This window comes from Liolophura sinensis, chromosome 13, assembly GCF_032854445.1.
Source record: "Liolophura sinensis isolate JHLJ2023 chromosome 13, CUHK_Ljap_v2, whole genome shotgun sequence".
In the NCBI taxonomy this organism is placed as follows: Eukaryota; Metazoa; Mollusca; class Polyplacophora; order Chitonida; family Chitonidae; genus Liolophura; species Liolophura sinensis.
Genome location: NC_088307.1, coordinates 15,105,181 through 15,126,011, shown reverse-complemented (window position 1 = coordinate 15,126,011; position 20,831 = coordinate 15,105,181). Strand labels below are relative to the sequence as shown.

General features: G+C 40.7%; 1 protein-coding gene across 1 annotated transcript; it reads left to right on the top strand.

Moving 5' to 3' along the window:
• The first annotated feature begins 166 nt into the window (after positions 1-166).
• Positions 167-18,577, top strand: LOC135480628 (transcription initiation factor IIB-like). The gene is made up of 10 exons (XM_064760517.1): positions 167-176; positions 5,030-5,143; positions 6,191-6,272; positions 8,002-8,109; positions 9,042-9,128; positions 10,582-10,711; positions 12,074-12,183; positions 13,462-13,556; positions 15,237-15,313; positions 17,768-18,577. The coding sequence occupies exons 2-10, from the start codon at positions 5,052-5,054 to the stop codon at positions 17,899-17,901; spliced, it is 915 nt and encodes a 304-aa protein (XP_064616587.1). The 5' UTR covers positions 167-176; positions 5,030-5,051; the 3' UTR covers positions 17,902-18,577.
• Positions 18,578-20,831: the final 2,254 nt, after the last annotated feature.

Below are 20,831 nucleotides of genomic sequence, written 5' to 3'. Positions count from 1 at the left end.
CTTTTTCTTTCTTTCCAGTTTTTGTTACTTTGACATTAAAGACAAATTGATACACAAACCTTATGGCAGTACAGCTACCACACCACCGAGGAATGCAATGTACTTACCCAGGTTGGGATATCGCACTGCCTCACTTTCACCACAGTCATAACAAAAATGGCGTCATCACGGCCAGGGTAAGTGAGATGTCCAGGATTAGGTCGTTGCATGTTTGATCACTTTTGTAAGGTTGTGTGGCGGTAAAATAAGCCATCTGTTTTACTATTTATTGGTTGAGTTAGTTGTGGAATGTATAGGATTATTTGTGTTTGTACAAGCTAACAAACACAAGCTAACTAATCTGGGAAGTGGCATTACGCAGTGCGCAGTTTTCGCTACTTACACGTTAATGTGTTGAAGCCTGTGTTTGCGATATGATCATTTACATCAAATCACACTTATCTGTGGCGAAACTGTCAAGCGCGCTTTTTCATGGCCCTGAAAAACTTCAACTCTTTTTTTTATACTGGCCTAGTGTCGCTTGTTCGAGATTGCTCTGACGTTAGATTTAACAAAATTTTCTTCGGCCAAGGATGGCCCTATACCAGCATAAGAGCACACCAACATTATGGTGGGAGGAAACCAGACACAGCCCGGGGTAAACCCACTACCATTCACAGGTTGCTAGAAGACCTTCCCACTTACAGCTGGAGAAGAAGCCAGTATGAGCTGGACTTTAACTCACAGCAACCACATTGGTGAGAGGATTCTGGACGATTACGCTGGCTTGCTTGTTGGAGAAGAGGTGTAAAGAGACTTTTTTCATCAAAATATCGTTGACAACATTTGGACAAACAAGGTAGCAATAAGGCTGTAGACAAGGAGAGAAGGACTATAAGTGCTCGAATGTAGTTAAAACAAGAGGGTAAAGTGAATAATTCAGCATTGGCAACATTATTTGGAAAATCTTAATTTTTCTAAATTATTCAGCTGAATTTCCAGCTGACTATAGCTGCAACATGCCTGCAGGCCTATCACAGTATCTGCTGCAAGTTTTGGTCAGAAAATTCAGACTACAGACACTTTTGTTCCTTATCTTTTAGTCTGTCGATTTATCACAAACACAGCCTCGATGGGCTATTTCCTAGGTTGTATGGACCTGAGATTCCTTGATGATGCTCAGAGTGAATGGCTGCACTGACCGCCTCGACATTTTTGGACAAGGTGTGTTTCATTGGTGTAAGATTCACAGGACAGCACCAAGTTGGATCGATAGGAGGGCCTGTAAGTCAGCTAACAATGGACTACTGGCTGTGGTACACTCATAGGTGCATATATCAACCCAGCCATTCACAGAAGTGGTGAAGACCAGACTGCAGGATGAATAAGCACTCCAGATACATGTATCAACCCAGCCATTCACAGAAGTGGTGAAGACCAAGCTGCAGCATGAATAAGCACCCCAGATACATGTATCAACCCAGCCATTACAGAAGTGGTGAAGACCAGACTGCAGCATGAATAAGCACTCCAGATACATGTATCAACCTAGCCATTCACAGAAGTGGTGAAGACCAGACTGCAGCATGAATAAGCACTCCAGATACATGTATCAACCCAGCCATTCACAGAAGTGGTGAAGACCAGACTGCAGCATGAATAAGCACTCACAGGTGCATTTGTCAACCTAGCCAGAGTGCTTATTCATCCTGCAGTCGATGAATAAGCACTCCAGATACATGTATCAACACAGCCATTCACAGAAGTGGTGAAGACCAGACTGCAGCATGAATAAGCACTCCAGATACATGTATCAACCCAGCCATTCACAGAAGTGGTGAAGACCAGACTGCAGCATGAATAAGCACTCCAGATACATGTATCAACCTAGCCAGCCATTCACAGAAGTGGTGAAGACCAGACTGCAGCATGAATAAGCACTCACAGGTGCATTTTGTCAACCTAGCCATTTACAGAAGTGGTGAAGACCAGACTGCAGCATGAATAAGCACCCCAGATACATGTATCAAACCAGACATTCACAGAAGTGGTGAAGACCAAGCTGCAGCATGAATAAGCACTCCAGATACATGTATCAGCCCAGCCATTCATGGAAGTGGTGAAGACCAGACTGCAGCATGAATAAGCACTCCAGATACATGTATCAGCCCAGCCATTCATGGAAAGTGGTGAAGACCAGACTGCAGCATGAATAAGCACTCCAGATACATGTATCAGCCCAGCCATTCATGGAAGTGGTGAAGACCAGACTGCAGCATGAATAAGCACCCCAGATACATGTATCAACCCAGCCATTCACAGAAGTGGTGAAGACCAGACTGCAGCATGAATAAGCACTCCAGATACATGTATCAACCCAGCCATTCATGAAAGTGGTGAAGACAGACTGCAGCGTGAATAAGCACTCCAGATACATGTATCAGCCCAGCCATTCATGGAAGTGGTGAAGACCAGACTGCAGCATGAATAAGCACTCCAGATACATGTATCAACCCAGCCATTCACAGAAGTGGTGAAGACCAGACTGCAGCGTGAATAAGCACTCCAGATACATTTATCAACCCAGCCATTCACAGTACTGGTGAAGTCCAGACTGCAACATGTGAATGATCACCAACAGTCGAAACTCCGTGCCCCCGGGATCACAGTGACCTTAGACTTAAGTAAAAATTTCATTCGTAAAATTGGAATCTTCCTTCTCATTATTGTAGCTGAAATTTGTTTCACGATAATTAACTTACCCAGAATTACATTGTCAAACAATGTTTGATCTTGTCATGCAAGAAATAACAATTTTAAAGTGATTACAAAAATCATAGTTGAATTACTTTTAGTCTATATATGGCAGTGGAAAATTATGAAACTACATGTACATGGAAAATAGCTAAATCCCCAAAATTAAAAATTTTGCATTGCGAAAATAATGCATGTCTACTTATGGGTGCGTTCCAAAAATTGTATTCGTGTGTTTATTTGCATTTTGGCAGTCTTAAGAACATGGCGTGAATGTTTAGCGTTAATGCCACGTAGAGTGAATGTTTAGCGTTAATGCCATGTAGCGTGAATGTTTAGCGTGAATGCCACATAGCGTGAACGTGAAGTGATACTTCATTGAATTAACATGCTACAAAACCATGTACTGTGATGGGAAGCTGAGATGTTACAACTTGCATTGACCAGGTTGTGGTATGCGGAGTGTTGATTTGCACTGCAGTCTGTTCCTCACCATTTGGCAAATGCTGGGGTCTCTTGACTAGAGCTTGGGGATATCCACATAAGTCTCAACCTACTATTACTGTTATAGGACTATCATTTTCTAGCTGATAGGATCACTCTTTGTTGAACCACAATCGATTTCTGCTATGCTCAGATTGGTCATTTGTAGACAGAAGACCCAGCAAGAATGTGAACTGCCAGCCATGTTTGCCTTGCTGAAGATTTCATTTGCAGGCACAAATGGGTGTTATTCTCCGTGATAAGGACTTTTTGTCTCTTGTCCACAGCATCTGATTATTTTTTCTGTAACAACTCCTTGGCTGAAAAGTCCCCATTGTGGAGAATATTCAAGTTTTAAGAAGGCAAACATGACTACCTGTTCAAAACTTTGCTGGGTTTGTGCTCTACAAATGACAGATTTTAGCATAACAGAAGCTAATTGTGGTCGAACAAAAGTGCGATCCTCTCACCTAAGTATTGCTGATTGAGTAAAGGTCAGGTAGGAAACGGTACGTAACTGCAGGTTGAAATGCACATAGGGTTCTGGCATGTCTGCCTGACCTTGTATCCATTAGTTTAAGCATCTCATTTATTAGTGTAGGCCACCCTGAGCCTGGTATTTAGGTACTCTATCATCAAAGTTGGTTTCTTATGGCAATACGCAATACTTAAATCCACTTAATACTTGGTTAGTCCATAAGTGGAGACATTTACCACACATTTTGCTACAGTTGGCACCTACCTTACTACTTGTGCATATATAGTAGGTAGTCCTATAAAATATGACTGTGATGTCTATGACTTGACAGAAAGTCACACATTTACATGTATCTCTAGTACTGTTGTATCTGCTGTACAACAGTACATACATTTATCTCCAGTACTGTTGTATCTGCTGTACAACAGTACATACATTTATCTCCAGTACTGTTGTATCTGCTGTACAACAGTACATACATTTATCTCCAGTACTGTTGTATCTCGCCGTAACAACAGTACATACCTTTATCTCCAGTACTGTTGTATCTGCTGTACAACAGTACATACATTTATCTCCAGTACTGTTGTATCTGCTGTACAACAGTACATACATTTATCTCCAGTACTGTTATATCTGCTGTACAACAGTACATACATTTACCTCCAGTACTGTTGTATCTGCCGTACAGCAGTACATACATTTATCTCCAGTACTGTTGTATCTGCCTTACAACAGTACATACATTTATCTCTAGTACTGTTGTATCTGCCGTACAACAGTACATACATTTATCTCCAGTACTGTGTTATTTCCCTGCAGTGATGGACGTTCATGGGTTTCCCAGGGGTTACGACCAGGGGTTGGCTTCCAGCATATAAGTGAAATATTCTAGAGCACGATATAAAATAAGAATCAAATACATAATCCAACAGGGAGGTGTAATAGCATAACGACTTAATGGGGGCCTGCGTGGATCTGTTGTTAGCGCGTTAGTGCAGCGTAATGACCAAGGAGTTTCTCAACAATGCGGTCGCTGTGAGTTCAAGTCCAGCTCATGCTGGCTTCCTCTCTGGCGGTACGTGGAAGGTCTTCCAGCAACCTGCAGATGGTCATGGTTTACTGCGGGCTCTGCCCGGGTTTCCACCCACCGTAATGTTGGCCGCCGTCTTATAAGTGAAATATCCTTGAGTAGAGCGTAACACACCAATCAAATAAATAAATAACGACTTGTGATTAATACATGCTGTTTAAAGACCTGCAAAATTGTAACCATAGACTTTCTGGTCACTACTGTAGCCCATGGTTTTTTTTTTTTCATTTTACTTTTAATAGTATAAAGAAGGCTAAACAGATTATGTGTCCCACCCACCCAGATGCGGCACTGGTGGAGGATTACCATGCTGGGGACATGATCTGCCCAGAGTGTGGCCTCGTTGTGGGAGACAGGTAACACCAGATTTTACTCAGCTTGTTTCATTTAGAATTTATTCAGTTTCATACTAAAGATATCAATGGTCATTCTCTGTGTCCATTAAAGTCATACTGTTTTCACAGCCTGATTTAGAACAAAGTTAGTCTCAGCAGGGATTACACAAACTCACTTCCATAAGAAAAGCAACCTTGTCTGTTACCGGAGTTACTGCCATGTTTTATTCTATTTATGAGCTATTCCTGGACACTCCTTAAGAAAACACAAATTCACAATACAGCCGCTGCGACAGCCTGGAAAAGATAAGGTTGCCTTGAACCTAAGGCCTTTGTTACGTGAATGCATCAGTTTAAAAGATAGGATATCAAACTTACAACTGTGTGGTCTCATGACAAATAAGCACATTTAGGTGTAGTAGGTGAGTAGGCTATTACCTGAGAGATTTTCACTTCATCCTAGGTCAGGTTTGTGACTGTCTGTACATGTACATGTAGGCCAGGTTTGTGACTGTCTGTACATGTACAGTAGGCCAGGTTTGTCACTGCCTGTACATGTACAGTAGGCCAGGTTTGTCACTGTCTGTACATGTACAGTAGGCCAGGTTTGTCACTGTCTGTACATGTACATGTAGGCCAGGTTTGTCACTGTCTGTACATGTACAGTAGGCCAGGTTTGTCACTGTCTGTACATGTACAGTAGGCCAGGTTTGTCACTGTCTGTACATGTACAGTAGGCCAGGTTTGTCACTGCCTGTACATGTACATGTAGGTCAGGTTTGTCACTTGCCTGTACATGTACATGTAGGTCAGGTTTGTCACTGCCTGTACATGTAGGTCAGGTTTGTCACTGCCTGTACATGTAAGTCAGGTTTGTCACTGCCTGTACATGTAGGTTAGGTTTGTCACTGCCTGTACATGTACATGTAGGTCAGGTTTGTCACTGCCTGCACATGTACATGTAGGTCAGGTTTGTCACTGCCTGTACATGTACATGTAAGTCAGGTTTGTCACTGCCTGTACATGTAGGTCAGGTTTGTCACTGCCTGTTGTTGTTATTTTCCCCAGGGTGGTGGATGTAGGGTCAGAGTGGAGGACATTCAGTAATGACAAGAATGCCAAAGATGCATCTCGTGTGGGAGCAGCTGAGGTTAGTAACTTCTATTGTTTTTTAAGCAAATTATCAGTATAATCATGCATATAAATTAGACCAGACAGAAAACAGGCTTTTGTGTCCTGAGTAGTTTATTGCTAGTGTTTGTGTGAAACCAAAGATGGAAACCAAAATGATGCATTTGCTCAGGTTTATTGTGAACAAGATACATGTAGATAGCACCATGTGAAGGTGACTGAATGTTTGAGGTCTGACAGGTATGTCAGTGCCTGTACATGTAGGTCAGGTTTGTCACTGCCTGTACATGTAGGTCAGGTGGTCACTGCCTGTACATTTACATGTAGGTCAGGTTTGTCACTGCCTGTACATGTACATGTAGGTCAGGTTTGTCACTGCCAGTACATTTACATGTAGGTCAGGTTGTCACAGCCTGTACATTTACATGTAGGTCAGGTTGTCACTGCTGTACATGTAGGGTCAGGTGTCACTTGCCTGTACATTTACATGTAGGTCAGGTTTGTCACTGCCTGTACATGTAGGTCAGGTTTGTCCACTGCCAGTACATTTACATGTCGGTCAGGTTGTCACTGCCTGTACATTTACATGTAGGTCAGGTTGTCACTGCCTGTACATTTACATGTAGGTCAGGTTGTCACTGCCTGTACATTTACATGTAGGTCAGGTTTGTCACTGCCTGTACATGTACATGTAATTTCAGGTTTGTCACTGCCTGTACATGTAGGTCAGGTTTTGTCACTGCCTGTATGTGTAGGTCAGGTTTGTCACTGGCCTGTACATGTACATGTAGGTCAGGTTTGTCACTGCCTGTACATGTAGGTCAGGTTTGACACGCCTGTATGTGTATTTCAGGTTTGTCACTGCCTGTACATGTACATGTAGGTCAGGTTTGACACACCTGGTACATGTAGGTCAGGTTTGTCACTGCCTGTACATGTAGGATACTTTGGATGCAGAAGACACAGGCGAGTTGAGACAAAACATTGCCTGTATGTATCTGTTATTTGCTTACACATTGCCTGACAAAAAAACAAAGACATACATTGAAAATAATGTCTTTTTTCCAGGCTTTGAATAGGTTGTCCTTTATCATGAATATTGTGGATATGTAATAAACCTAAAGATTGCTTTCATTTTACAGCTTTTTGATATGTAAGAATGGCAAATTCAGAAGCAAGTTTTTGAAAAAAAAAAATTTTCCTGTTAACTTCTGCACTTTACCAAAGTATAAAAACATATCACTGTTGACAAAAATAATAAGTTGTGCCTCTGATATCTTTCTCAGAATTCTCTCTGTGTACATGGATTTTCTCACTTATAACTGTTTAAAACTTTCAAAGAATATTGTGCTAGCAACATGAATAAAGCTGTACTACAGAGCACGTTACAATAATTTATCACTTTGTTCTCATATTTGCATGTTTTTTTATGTACCGTACACATACATTTTATGACCACCAATGTGGTAATACGTATATACTGGCCACACATACATTTTACTGGCCATAGCTAAAGTATAAGATGTAGTTAAGACAAAATGTCTGGCCTCTAGACCACATTACATCATTATTATTTGTCAGACCAAGGGTAAGATATTTTATGAAGCATATCCGAGAAGAAACACTTAACAAATAATCTGGCGAGGCAGAGTTACATGTACATTGTATCATTGTACCTGTTTTAACAGGAAATGTGATTTAAGAATTGAGCTTTACAGGTGTTATAACAAGTTCTCTCCCTTTGCCAGAACTCTCTGCTGGACGGAGGTGATTTATCAACAATGATTGCAACCACATCTGGTACAGATCAGCTGACCGACGATTCTGGACGGCCTATGTACTCTAACAGGAGGACAGTATGTACATAGTTGTCTCCCTTTGTACCATTACGTTTACAAATTAACAAATGTTGGGGGCTAACAAAGCTCCATAGTAGGTCTGATGCTAGACATGCATGCTTGATAAGGCTCCAGAGAACTGATTTACCTACTAGTACTGGGAATTTTCGTTAAAATTTGGAATGTGTTGGAGGTCATTTATTTTGAAACTAGGTTGATAATACTTGTAAACCTTCAACAACAACCATGCAAATTGGTGTAATTGTTAATACATGTATCAGAATAAATGACTGAATTGTAAGTTTACAGTTTTGCTAATTAAAGGAGAAGAAAATTTAAATATCAATCAAATACCATTGAAAAGAGTTTGCATTTCCTCGCAGGTGCATGTGATCAATAAAATTCTAATAGGTACCTCAAGTTGAGAAATTATAAATAAAGTCAGCGCCAAAATCTGCTGTGGGCGACCCCATTTTGGAACTAGTCCTGAAGTCTTCTGTGTTAGAAATAGAATTGTCGTCGGAAACCGCTGAAGTGCAGTTCGTACATTCCCGGTGGAACTCTTCTTCCCAGAAGGTAGCGAACAGTACAGTTCGTTTTCCGCTTGAAGATCAGGAAACCGGAATGTTGGACGTAGGTTCCGATTTTACATGAACAAGCCGGCAGTTTTAACGACTCTCATTAGCTAAGGGGCAACACACACCCAGCATAAATTACAGAGTGTTAAAGATGGAGGACGTGATGGAAGTGATTTATGCCAGCTTTGCCATTTTCAGGCTTTACGTGTATGGCGAGGAAAAATCGCATAATTATGCACCAGGCACCACCAGATAGAAAAAAATGTTCTATTTTCAGCCTATAGTGTCATGTTTTTGTCATATTCCATTTGTCTGTTAACATTCAGGATATGGCACCCTTGGTCAAAGGTTTTAGTTTTTGTCCATTTTCAGCTGAACAGTTCTGACAGAACCTTGCTGAATGCATTCAGAGAGATTGGTCAGATGGCTGATCGCCTCAATCTTCCCAAAATGATTGCTGTAAGTCTTCTCATTGACAATTGTCTGAAAACTTTATGAAATCTTCTCACCTGTGTTTCTCAAATGTTTGCAGTCCAATCAGTAAGTTTGATCTGTTAATAGTTCAATAAAATTAAACGTTGAGATCTATTTTCAACAATTTCTGATATTTACCTGCCTCAAATCGTTGAATTCAAAACCTTATCTATTCCACAAGGCACATTGTGGTATGAATCAATTGTAAAACTGTGCCACACACCGATTTCTGGTGTGGACTAGAAGAGATTGGCCTTTTCGATCACTCCAGCAAGTGTTGATCAATTTCAGACTAGCTATATGCAGAAAATCTGATAAAGTGTTGACTTTTCTCTCTTCAAAATCATGGTGTGCACAGGGCAATCCATCATGTGCATCCAAAATCCAGATTTTTCCAGGGCAGGAAACATTGGTAATGAAGCAGACAATGAAGGCCACAAGTCTTGATTGGAGCCTATTTAGAATTAATTTTTCTCATCCAACTGAATGAGCAACGTGTTGTTTCTATTCTACATCCATGAAGACTGATAAAATCAGTACTAAAGTTGTCATATAAGACTTGTTGCCTGGTATTGTCTTGCTGATTTCCGTATCTTTTGGCACGCGGTTCAGCGATTTAATTACACCCAACTCGCCATCACACCACAAAGTTATTTTTGACGAATGGGAAGGAAATATTTCTGTGGATTACAACAGCATTTCGACTCGAGAATAGATTTACATTCGCTGGAGTGGTAATAAAGGCCGTATTCTGTTTAATGCACACCAGAAATCTGTGTGTGCCGTTGTTTTGGAGTTCATTTATTGACCCACTTCATTCCACAAAGAGCCTTGCGGAACAGGCTAACCAGGTTTTTTAACTCAACAATTAAACAATGAGGTAGGTAAATATCAGAAATTGTTAAAAATAGACCTCAACATTTAATTTTAATTGAAATAGATCTGTTTTATGTGCTGGGAGCACTTGAGATGTAATGTACATGTAAGCCATTTGGCATGATGTCTTTTTGTCTACCCATAAGCCTTCCAAGAACCTGGCCAGTGTTTTAAATGTGAAATAAAGTCATGTAAATGAATGTACACTAGAGACTTCAGAGTCAACAGTGCCAACTGAGGACTTGTCATATTCTTGTTTGAATGACCTGTTGTTCATGAGTCCAGTTGGTTTGTGACATCCGTAATTCCATAACGAATTAGCACCTGTAGACACACCCATTTATGCTGGCTTTTGATGAGTTGTAACTTGTTCCTGTTTTTATGCCAAGTTAGTGCAAATGATTTTTATGGATAAACGGTAGAAGCCTACATGAATGCAATATCTAGGGGTTTTAATTTGCAGATTTATCTCCCTTCCCAGTGATTCCTCTGCAGATATCCGTGAATAAACAGCATGAGTTTGAATTAATTTTTGTATTGTTAAGCTTTATTTACATTTCAGGACCGTGCCAACACCTTATTCAAGCAGGTGCATGAGGGAAAAACTCTGAAAGGCAGAAGTAACGATGCCATTGCCTCTGCTTGTATGTATATAGCTTGCAGACAGGAGGGGGTGCCAAGGACTTTTAAAGGTAACTGCCATACACCCCCTTCATCCCCTCCGGCACTTGTTGATATTTACCATTAACTCATTATTCCCATCCATAACAATAACCATAATAATGATTATAATGGTGAAAGTAATGACAATCCTCAGAATGTAATGACAGAAGATCCAGGGTCAACCTGAGTCGTGTCACACCTAAGACCTAAAAAAGGGAAGTTGTAGCTTCCTCACTTGGCATTCAGCATTATGGGAATAGTGCAACGACTGGTTGAAACATATCAGCACAAAGAATACCTTCAGTAAGTTGTGGGTGGGATGGTTATCAGCAGATTTGTCAGGGAATGAGTGAGGTGGGTGGGATGGTTATCAGCGGATTTGTCAGGCAATTGGTGAGGTGGGTGGGATGGTTGTCAGCAGATTTGTCATATAATGAGTGAGTTGGGCGAGGTGGTTTTCAGCAGATTGTCAGGCAATGGGTGAGCTGGGTGGGATGGTTGTCAGCAGATTAGCCAGGTTATGTGTGAGGTGGGTGGGATAGTTTTTAGCAGATTTGTCAGGTGATGGGTGAGGTGGGCAGGATGGTTGTCAGCAGATTTGTCAGGCAGTGGGTGAGCTGGGCAGGATGGTTGTCAGCAGATTTGTCAGGCAATGGGTGAGGTGGGTGGGATGGTTGTCAGCAGATTTGTCAGGCAATGGGTGAGGTGGGTGGGATGGTTGTCTGCAGATTTGTCAGGTAATTGGTGAGGTGGGTGGGATGGTTGTCAGCAGATTTGTCATATAATGGGTGAGGTGGGTGGGATGGTTGTCAGCAGATTTGTCAGGTAATGAGTGAGGTGGGTGGGATGGTTGTCAGAAGATTTGTCAGGTAATGGGTGAGGTGGGTGGGATGGTTGTCAGCAGATTGTCAGGTAATGGGTGAGGTGGGTGGGATGGTTTTGAGCAGATTAGTCAGGTAATGAGTGAAGTGGATGGGATGGTTGTCAGAAGATTTGTCAGGTAATGGGTGAGGTGGGTGGGATGGTTGTCTGCAGATTAGTCAGATAAAGGGTGAACTGGCTGGGATGGTTGTCAGCAAATTTTGTCCACTTTACATGACGGCAAAACTTCACCACCTTAGACTAGTATGAGAATCTAAAAGATAAGTTAATTAAGTAGATAAACCTGTGGATGATTACGGGTTTCCCCTGGGCTCTGCTTGGTTTCCTCCCACCGCCGTGTAAGTGAAAAATTCTTTAGTACGACATAAAACACCAATTAAATAAATAAAGTGGATAAATAAGTTCAGTCTTTAAATTTAATTTAGCTCATTATCTTTTTGGCCTTTTATGTATTTGCATGTCAGGGGTTTTAAGGCACCAATATTTCACTTGTTGCTTTTCCATTTCAGAAATATGTGCTGTGTCAAAGATTTCAAAGAAAGATATCGGTCGTGTCTTTAAGATGATTCTGAAGACACTTGAGACAAATGTAGAACTGATTACAACTGGAGATTTCATGGTAAGAATGATTGTTTTAAGTACTTAAAATTTCTCAGCCAATTCCCACACGCAGGCTCTTAATAAAGGACTCTCGATGTGCACTAAATTATGGTCATAAATTCAGAAATTTGCTGCAAATGTTCATGTCAATTTTGGATTGAAGTAAAAGTATTTGACAGCCATTTTTTCCATACCGCAAAGTCCAGTTGACTTAAAAATTGGCACAAGTAACAAGCGTTCCATGAAGGCTATTTGGAGAGAAAAGGGGTGTTATATGTATGTAAATTAGGCCTTCACTATTACATAAGATGTGACGTCATGGGAAAACGAAAAATTTGAAACTGAAGATTCTTTACATGTTACCTGACATAGTTTGAGCTCCTGATTACGAATCCGCGATTTATATTTTTTTCGCAAATTGCGATCAAAGTGCGAAAAAAACACATTTTCCCCCATATTTGCAGGTCACGTGACAGAAAACTGTTACAGCTGTAAAGCTGAAAATTACTGAGTGCAAAGCGCTATACATGTACTCCATGTGTGCTGAAAATGGTTGAGCTGTGTAGAAAAAGAAGGGACATCCACACCCTCAAATATTGTCAAAAGTTCGATTTTCTCTGTTTAGCACATCTACATATACACACTATACAGTGTACTTACAATGTACTGATGACTACAAAAAATGTAGGCTTTCCAATTACGTTGGTTAGGTATCTATACATGGACAACATTAAGGTAACCAAAAGTGACCCTGTATGGGCAGGCAATACCGGCTTGAACCCCGGCGTCGCTGCTTTAGCAGCTACATGTATAATTAATTTTATTACACATTTTTCGAACCATCTTTTAGTTCGTAGAGCACCTGCTTTGGAAGCGGTAGATCCCGGATCAATCCTGTCGAGTCACACCTAAGACTTTAAAGGAGGAAGTTGTAATTTCCTTGCTTGGCGTTCAGCATGAAGGAGATAGTGCAACGACTGGTTGACCCGTATCAGTATAATGGCTCGGGCGGGCGGCTTACTTACCTGTGGTAAGTCGTCTCAGTGAAGCAGCACTAGATAAAAGAGCGGTGGAAATCCGTCCTGCAACAAGAAGGCACATCACATACATCCTGAGGATTCCTTCGTCATCATAAGACTGCAAAATTGTTGAGCACGACGTTAAACCCCAAGCACTCACACGCTCACTCAAACCATGTTCTGTTCTACAAAAATATGATGTATATATGTTATTTATAAACAAACAAATATGTAGATATAGATTTTGCTTCACTGGAATGTTTTTCTGTTTATTTTAGTCCCGATTCTGTTCCAACCTGAATCTACCCACCAAAGTTCAGAAAGCTGCCACTTATATCGCCAGGAAAGCTGTGGAGATGGACTTGGTCCCCGGGTAAGTCTTCACTGTTCTTCACTGTTTAAGCGGTCTAGTGCTAACAAATTGAGCTTCTCTAGCCCTAGACGAGCTGTTGTAGGTGTAAACCCATTTCTTGCCTCCTCAACGAAGGTTGGAGGGTATACCGCAAACACTAGGTCTGTAGACACGATTTTATCCATGCACTTTCTTCCAAACTACTGCGCCGATTTTGATGATACTTACTGTACATCTTGCCTATCATCTGAACTTGTGCACGCTTGAGTTTAATGACAATCAGGTGATTATTTTCGTAATTACCCCCATGTGAGACTGTCCGTGGCAGTGTCCACATATTCAGATTTTGTCCATGCATCTCCTCCCAAAAAACTAGGGTGCCTGTATTGATGAAACTCACCATGCACCTTGCCTATCATCTGAAGTTTTGCTTACTTAAGTTTAATGGCAATCAGGTAATTATTGTTATAATTGTTGTTTATAATTATTGTTGTTGTAATTATTGTTATAATTACTCTCAATTAGGACTTAGTGTAATAGCCGTTTTCTGTGTATCCAGATTTTGTCCGTGCAGCTTTTTTTTATAGTTCTAAACCTATTTCCTTGAAATTTAGCATACATGTACTTTTTCCCTATTATCTGAGCTTGTGCATACGAAAGTTTAATTACAATCAGCTAATTGCTTTGATAATTACTCCCGTTCAGGTACTTAGTGCAGTAATGGATTTTCATGTACAGTGTATTCTTTTCTAATTTCTACATTTCTTCTCTCAAATTCAATGTATCCAGTAGTGCAATCACTGCACACCACAAATGGCCATCAAACAATCTACAAGTATATGAAGCCTAACCTGGCTTCCTCTCCAGCCGTATGTGGGAAGGTCTACCAGCAACTTGCGGATGGTTGTGGGTTTCCCCGGGCGCTGCCCGGTTTCCTCCCACCATAATGCTGGCCGCCATCGTATAAGAGAAATATTCTTGAGTATGGCGTAAAACATCAATCAAATAAATAAATATGTAAATGCGGACGTCCTGTCATTTCTTTTAAAGTTTTCTTAGTTTTTTTTCTTTTATTTTTGGAAATGTTTTTTTTTTGGAAGTGAGGGTTTCTTGGGGATAGTTCAGATATCCAAATTCCAGTCTAGTTTTGTATATCAGTGCAAAAGTGATCAATTTATTGATCTGTGCAGCAGTAAACATGTACTTAATGCCAGGATAAAGTGACATACTTTGGTCATCGTTGTTTACAAACAACATTTGTTTATCCTCTGTTGTAGCTGTTAACATTGTATGAGGAAATTGTGGAAGGAAGTTTTCATTTATACACCACACTGCCAGAGAGTGCTATGTCAAAAAATGCTTATTCTTTAATCAAATCAAATTTTCTGTATTGGTCCTGCAGAAAATATCAGTTTCATACATGGACTATTTGTAACAATAAAATGATTGTAATGTTTGAGAAAGTTTCTCGAGATCTGTGTTCTGAATTTTACAAAGATTATTACACAGATGAGGTTGACATTTTGTAAAAGGTGATTATTTTGGCTGTTCCAAAACAATAACAAATATGTGATTGGATTTGTGGTGGTTATTTTTTTTTTGGCCAAAAATCTATGGTATTGTCCCTTTATAAAGGTCATCAAGTTTAAAAATTTGAGAACTATCTGAATAAGTGATGGCCATGCCGTTGTTTTTCCACAGCCGAAGTCCAATCTCAGTAGCAGCGGCAGCTATATACATGGCATCTCAGGCATCTGAAGATAAGAAGACTCAGAAAGGTGAGTTCCCTGATTTAGCACCTTTGCAACACAGCTAAATATGAATGCACGGTTCAAATCCAGCTCTTGGGTTTTAGTATGTACTATCATATTTATATAACGATTCTAAAACTTCTCAAGGATGAAAGTTTTTATTTCACATTTTGATTCTCCATTTTGTTATCTTTCCTCTCACTTAAAGATGAAGCTCAAATTTGAATTGTAAATACCTGAAATTTTACGAAAAGTATAATCTGTTGTAAAGCGAAGCAGTCGTATTCTCTTAGTCCCGAAAACTCTAAGAATAATAATAATCTGTTTCTTGTTGAAATACTGACCTGTCCTCGTGGGAAATAACGTTTCAAAAATTTTGAAAATTGGCGAAAAAATAACATTTGAAAAATAGTTATGATTTTCGGATAATCTTCTCTTTATTTTCATAACTAATATGTATTTGATTATTTAATATATTTGAAATCAGCGCTTCATTACTTTTTGGAAAATATGTATAGATTTGACTATTTGATCAATATTTGAGCTACAGTGAGAGGGATTCAAGTATCCTTAATACGGGTATTAAAATTGGGTTTGTTTCTGCCAAAGTGTCTACTTAAGTTCACCTGATAATAAAGCTGTTGGGCCTTGCATGTTAAATATTCTTATACACATGTATCAGTCAAACATATAAATAAATTGTAATTTTCAAGCAGGAAACTACACTTCTCCATCATTTCATACAAAAGTCAATACCACACACTTCAGAATAGCACAGTCACAAATATGTCTCCAAAATTTTTCACGAAATTGTTGTTGCAAACATGTGTACCTACTTTCTGTGTAGAAAACCTTCAGATTTTGTATTTTCTTTGCACGCAGAGGCTTGGTTATTGTGTCTGTCCTGATTTTATGCCGACTTGGCTGACCATTACCATACAGCATCACACTGTGTTCGTTCCTGTATTATTGTCACAGAGTGAGACTATCATTGGTTGAGGGGCCTCCGTGGACACGTGGGTTAGCACGCTAGCGTGGCGCAATGATCCAGGAGCCTCCCACCAATGCAGTCGCTGGGAGTTCAAGGCCAGCCCATGCTGGCTTCCTCTATGGCTGTGTGTGGGAAGGTCTGCTGGAAGCCTGCAGATGGTCTGGCGGCAACCTGGTGATGGTCATTGGTAGAGCCCGGTTTCCTCCCACCATAATGCTGGTCGCTGTCTTATAAGTGAAAGATTCTTGAGTATGGGGTGAAACACCAATGAGATAAATAAATAAAAGAAAAAAAATAAATCGGTTGAAAGACTCTAAGTATTATGGTGGTTGACACACAAAACTGTAGGCAAATTTGTCTCCCAACAACAGTGCTGTAATGAGTTCATTATTTACGTAAAGTGCTGGTACAAAATTTGGTCATAAATATTGGCCTTGATACCATTGGTCATTCATTTCAAGTTACTTGGTTAGGAATCTGACCACAATAGGACTTACATGACACAATGTAGGACTTTGCCACCTTCAGAATTATGTGACACAATGTAGGACTTTGCCACCTTCAGAATTACGTGACACAGTGTAGGACTTTGCCACCTTCAGAATTATGTGACACAGTGTAGGACTTTGCCACCTTCAGAATTACGTGACACAATGTAGGACTTTGCCACCTTTAGAATTACGTGACACAGTGTAGGACTTTGCCACCTTCAGAATTACGTAACACAATGTAGGACTTTGCCACCTTCAGAATTACGTGACACAGTGTAGGACTTTGCCACCTTCAGAATTACGTGACACAGTGTAGGACTTTGCCACCTTCAGAATTACGTAACACAAAGTAGGACTTTGCCACCTTCAGAATTACGTGACACAGTGTAGGACTTTGCCACCTTTAGAATTACGTGACACAGTGTAGGACTTTGCCACCTTCAGAATTACGTGACACAATGTAGGACTTTGCCACCTTCAGAATTACGTGACACAGTGTAGGACTTTGCCACCTTTAGAATTACGTGACACAGTGTAGGGCTTTGCCACCTTTAGAATTACGTGACACAGTGTAGGACTTTGGCACCTTCAGAATTACGTGACACAGTGTAGGACTTTGCCACCTTTAGAATTACGTGACACGATGTAGAATTTTCCTCATGGATGGAACTTCTGTAAAATCCAGTCATTTCCATTTATCTTCATTCTCTTGACATTTTTCTTGGAACAATATTCTGTCAGACATGTTCAATGAATCAGTGTAAGTTTTCAACCCCAACTTATGAGGATCTCAGACTTTTCGTCTTGTACATGTAATTTGCATCTTAAAGATGTGAAAGATGATCCAAATTAGCCTTTCTCAATGTTTATTTTTCTTCCCTAAATAGGGGAGACATCTAGCGGACTTTGGCAAATGCCCCCTGCTTTTTTACAATTCTAAGGTGTTCGTCTTACACACCTTTTGTATACATCTTCTGTATTTGTTTTATTGTTTTTCAGAAATTGGTGATATAGCTGGAGTAGCAGAGGTGACAATTAAACAGTCCTACAAACTGATGTACCCCAAAGCTCATGAATTGTTTCCAGAGGACTTTAAGTTCTTTACCCCTATTGATCAACTGCCCACACAGTGAGCAGGATGTCGTTGAAGCTGGAGATCACTGAAGCCTGGGGTCTGTGAAAGTTTGGATCTGAGAAGTTTGGGATCACTCCAGCATGTGTCACAGAAGCTAGAGTTCCTGAGTTATTCTTCAATGTACCGGTCATGGAAGCTTGAAGTCAAGACTTGAGTCTCGGATGCATTGAAGATTTCAAACACCAAACTCACAGAGATACAAGATTTGAGACACAGAATTTTGTAACTAAAAACTTTTGGTTCACCAAATTTGATGTTTCAATTAAAGATTGAAGCCAGTATGGCCCTAGTACCGTGTCAGTTCAGAAGTGATTATGGGGTAGCTTATTCTGTCCATACATAATGTAACAACCAATTTAATGCAGACTGATGTGCCCCAGCCAGAAATGTTTTACTGTCAGGTCACTGAACTGGTCAAGGTGACGAGGCAAAAACAACGGACAGTGTACAGTGTATGCTCCTTGGAATTTTCCTTACTCTTTGTTTGTAACTACTATTATATTTGCTTAGGATTTGTCCATTCGTGGTTACTGTATGATTACTGGAAGCAGTAAGTCTGTTCATTTTAAGGGTCCACTTAGTTCTGTCATAACATGCATGTACATGTGGTAGCCAGCAGCATTTGCTATTGGAGGTTGTACATGTACATGTGGTAGCCAGCAGCACTTGCTATTGGAGGTTGTACATGTACATGTGGTAGCCAGCAGCGCTTGCTATTGGAGGTTGTACATGTACATGTGGTAGCCAGCAGCACTTGCTATTGGAGGTTGTACATGTACATGTGGTAGCCAGCAGCACTTGCTATTGGAGGTTGTACATGTACATGTGGTAGCCAGCAGCACTTGCTATTGGAGGTTGTACATGTACATGTGGTAGCCAGCAGCACTTGCTATTGGAGGTTGTACATGTACATGTGGTAGCCAGCAGCACTTGCTATTGGAGGTTGTACATGTACATGTGGTAGCCAGCAGCACTTGCTATTGGAGGTTGTACATGTACATGTGGTAGCCAGCAGCACTTGCTATTGGAGGTTGTACATGTACATGTGGTAGCCAGCAGCATTTGCTATTGGAGGTTGTACATGTACATGTGGTAGCCAGCAGCACTTGCTATTGGAGGTTGTACATGTACATGTGGTAGCCAGCAGCATTTGCTATTGGAGGTTGTACATGTACATGTGGTAGCCAGCAGCGCTTGCTATTGGAGGTTGTACATGTACATGTGGTAGCCAGCAGCGCTTGCTATTGGAGGTTGTACATGTACATGTGGTAGCCAGCAGCATTTGCTATTGGAGGTTGTACATGTACATGTGGTAGCCAGCAGCACTTGCTATTGGAGGTTGTACATGTACATGTGGTAGCCAGCAGCATTTGCTATTGGAGGTTGTACATGTACATGTGGTAGCCAGCAGCACTTGCTATTGGAGGTTGTACATGTACATGTGGTAGCCAGCAGCATTTGCTATTGGAGGTTGTACATGTACATGTGGTAGCCAGCAGCACTTGCTATTGGAGGTTGTACATGTACATGTGGTAGCCAGCAGCATTTGCTATTGGAGGTTGTACATGTACATGTGGTAGCCAGCAGCGCTTGCTATTGGAGGTTGTACATGTACATGTGGTAGCCAGCAGCGCTTGCTATTGGAGGTTGTACATGTACATGTGGTAGCCAGCAGCGCTTGCTATTGGAGGTTGTACATGTACATGTGGTACCCAGCAGCGCTTGCTATTGGAGGTTGTACATGTACATGTGGTAGCCAGCAGCGCGTGCTATTGGAGGTTGTACATGTACATGTGGTAGCCAGCAGCACTTGCTATTGGAGGTTGTACATGTACATGTGGTAGCCAGCAGCACTTGCTATTGGAGGTTGTACATGTACATGTGGTAGCCAGCAGCGCTTGCTATTGGAGGTTGTACATGTACATGTGGTACCCAGCAGCGCTTGCTATTGGAGGTTGTACATGAAGCAAACGAAAACCTGGGGGTGGGGGTGGTGGTATTGTGTCACTGTCCCAAACAATCAGGTTTGGGTCTAGGGGCTCCAGCAGCTCTTTGATTCTATGTAGCCGCACACCTGAATACCCATCCTCAAAGTTGTCATTTAGTCCTGCAGATTTTGGTACCGGAATGCTTCCATATTGTATGTACTTAATTTCTGTAGAATGCAGATATGCTTGAAATACGCAATGTGTTCACTGTAACATATGTACTGAATTAGCGCATTTACATTGTGTTGCAAATCACAACATTTCAGACACCAATTTTCAATAGCAACATGATTGCAATATTTATTTCAACAAATTTAGCAAATATTTTTAACAGGTGATTCTGATGATTTTTAAAAACAGTGAGGAAAGCATTGAATGTGTGGTATATTTTTTCATGTGTGGTTGGGTTGAAAAGGGAAGGTGCCAGAATGCAGGTGGTGTCCGCTCTTTTTCAAAATGTGAGAGAACCGGCCAAACTGCCAGCACCCCTTCACCCCCCTCTATACTGCTTCCTACACCACTGTTATGTATTTCGTTTTTGCTTACACACTAATAGGGAACTGCTTAAATCCATGGTTGTTGTACTATATGCATACCTGTAAATAGAACCCCAATGCCTAGTATTTATATATTTACCTGTTGAGGGTTTAACAGGTTTTTACCTGTTTACTACATGTATGAGGGCGGATAATGAACAGTAAATAAACTGGTTAGTATTATTGTTCATACATCACTGGGTACATCTTTAAAGATATTTTGGAGCTAGCAAGAGACAGTTATGTACAAGTACATTTTATTTAACTCCTTGCAACTGTGTCTCTCTCTAAATACATGTACATGTGGTTAACATTTATTTGTCCTTTATGCGTTATTTTGTTGTTATTCTTACGGTCTCCCACAAGCAGTAACTGATTTCCATGAGGAATAAGCGGAGAGTGAG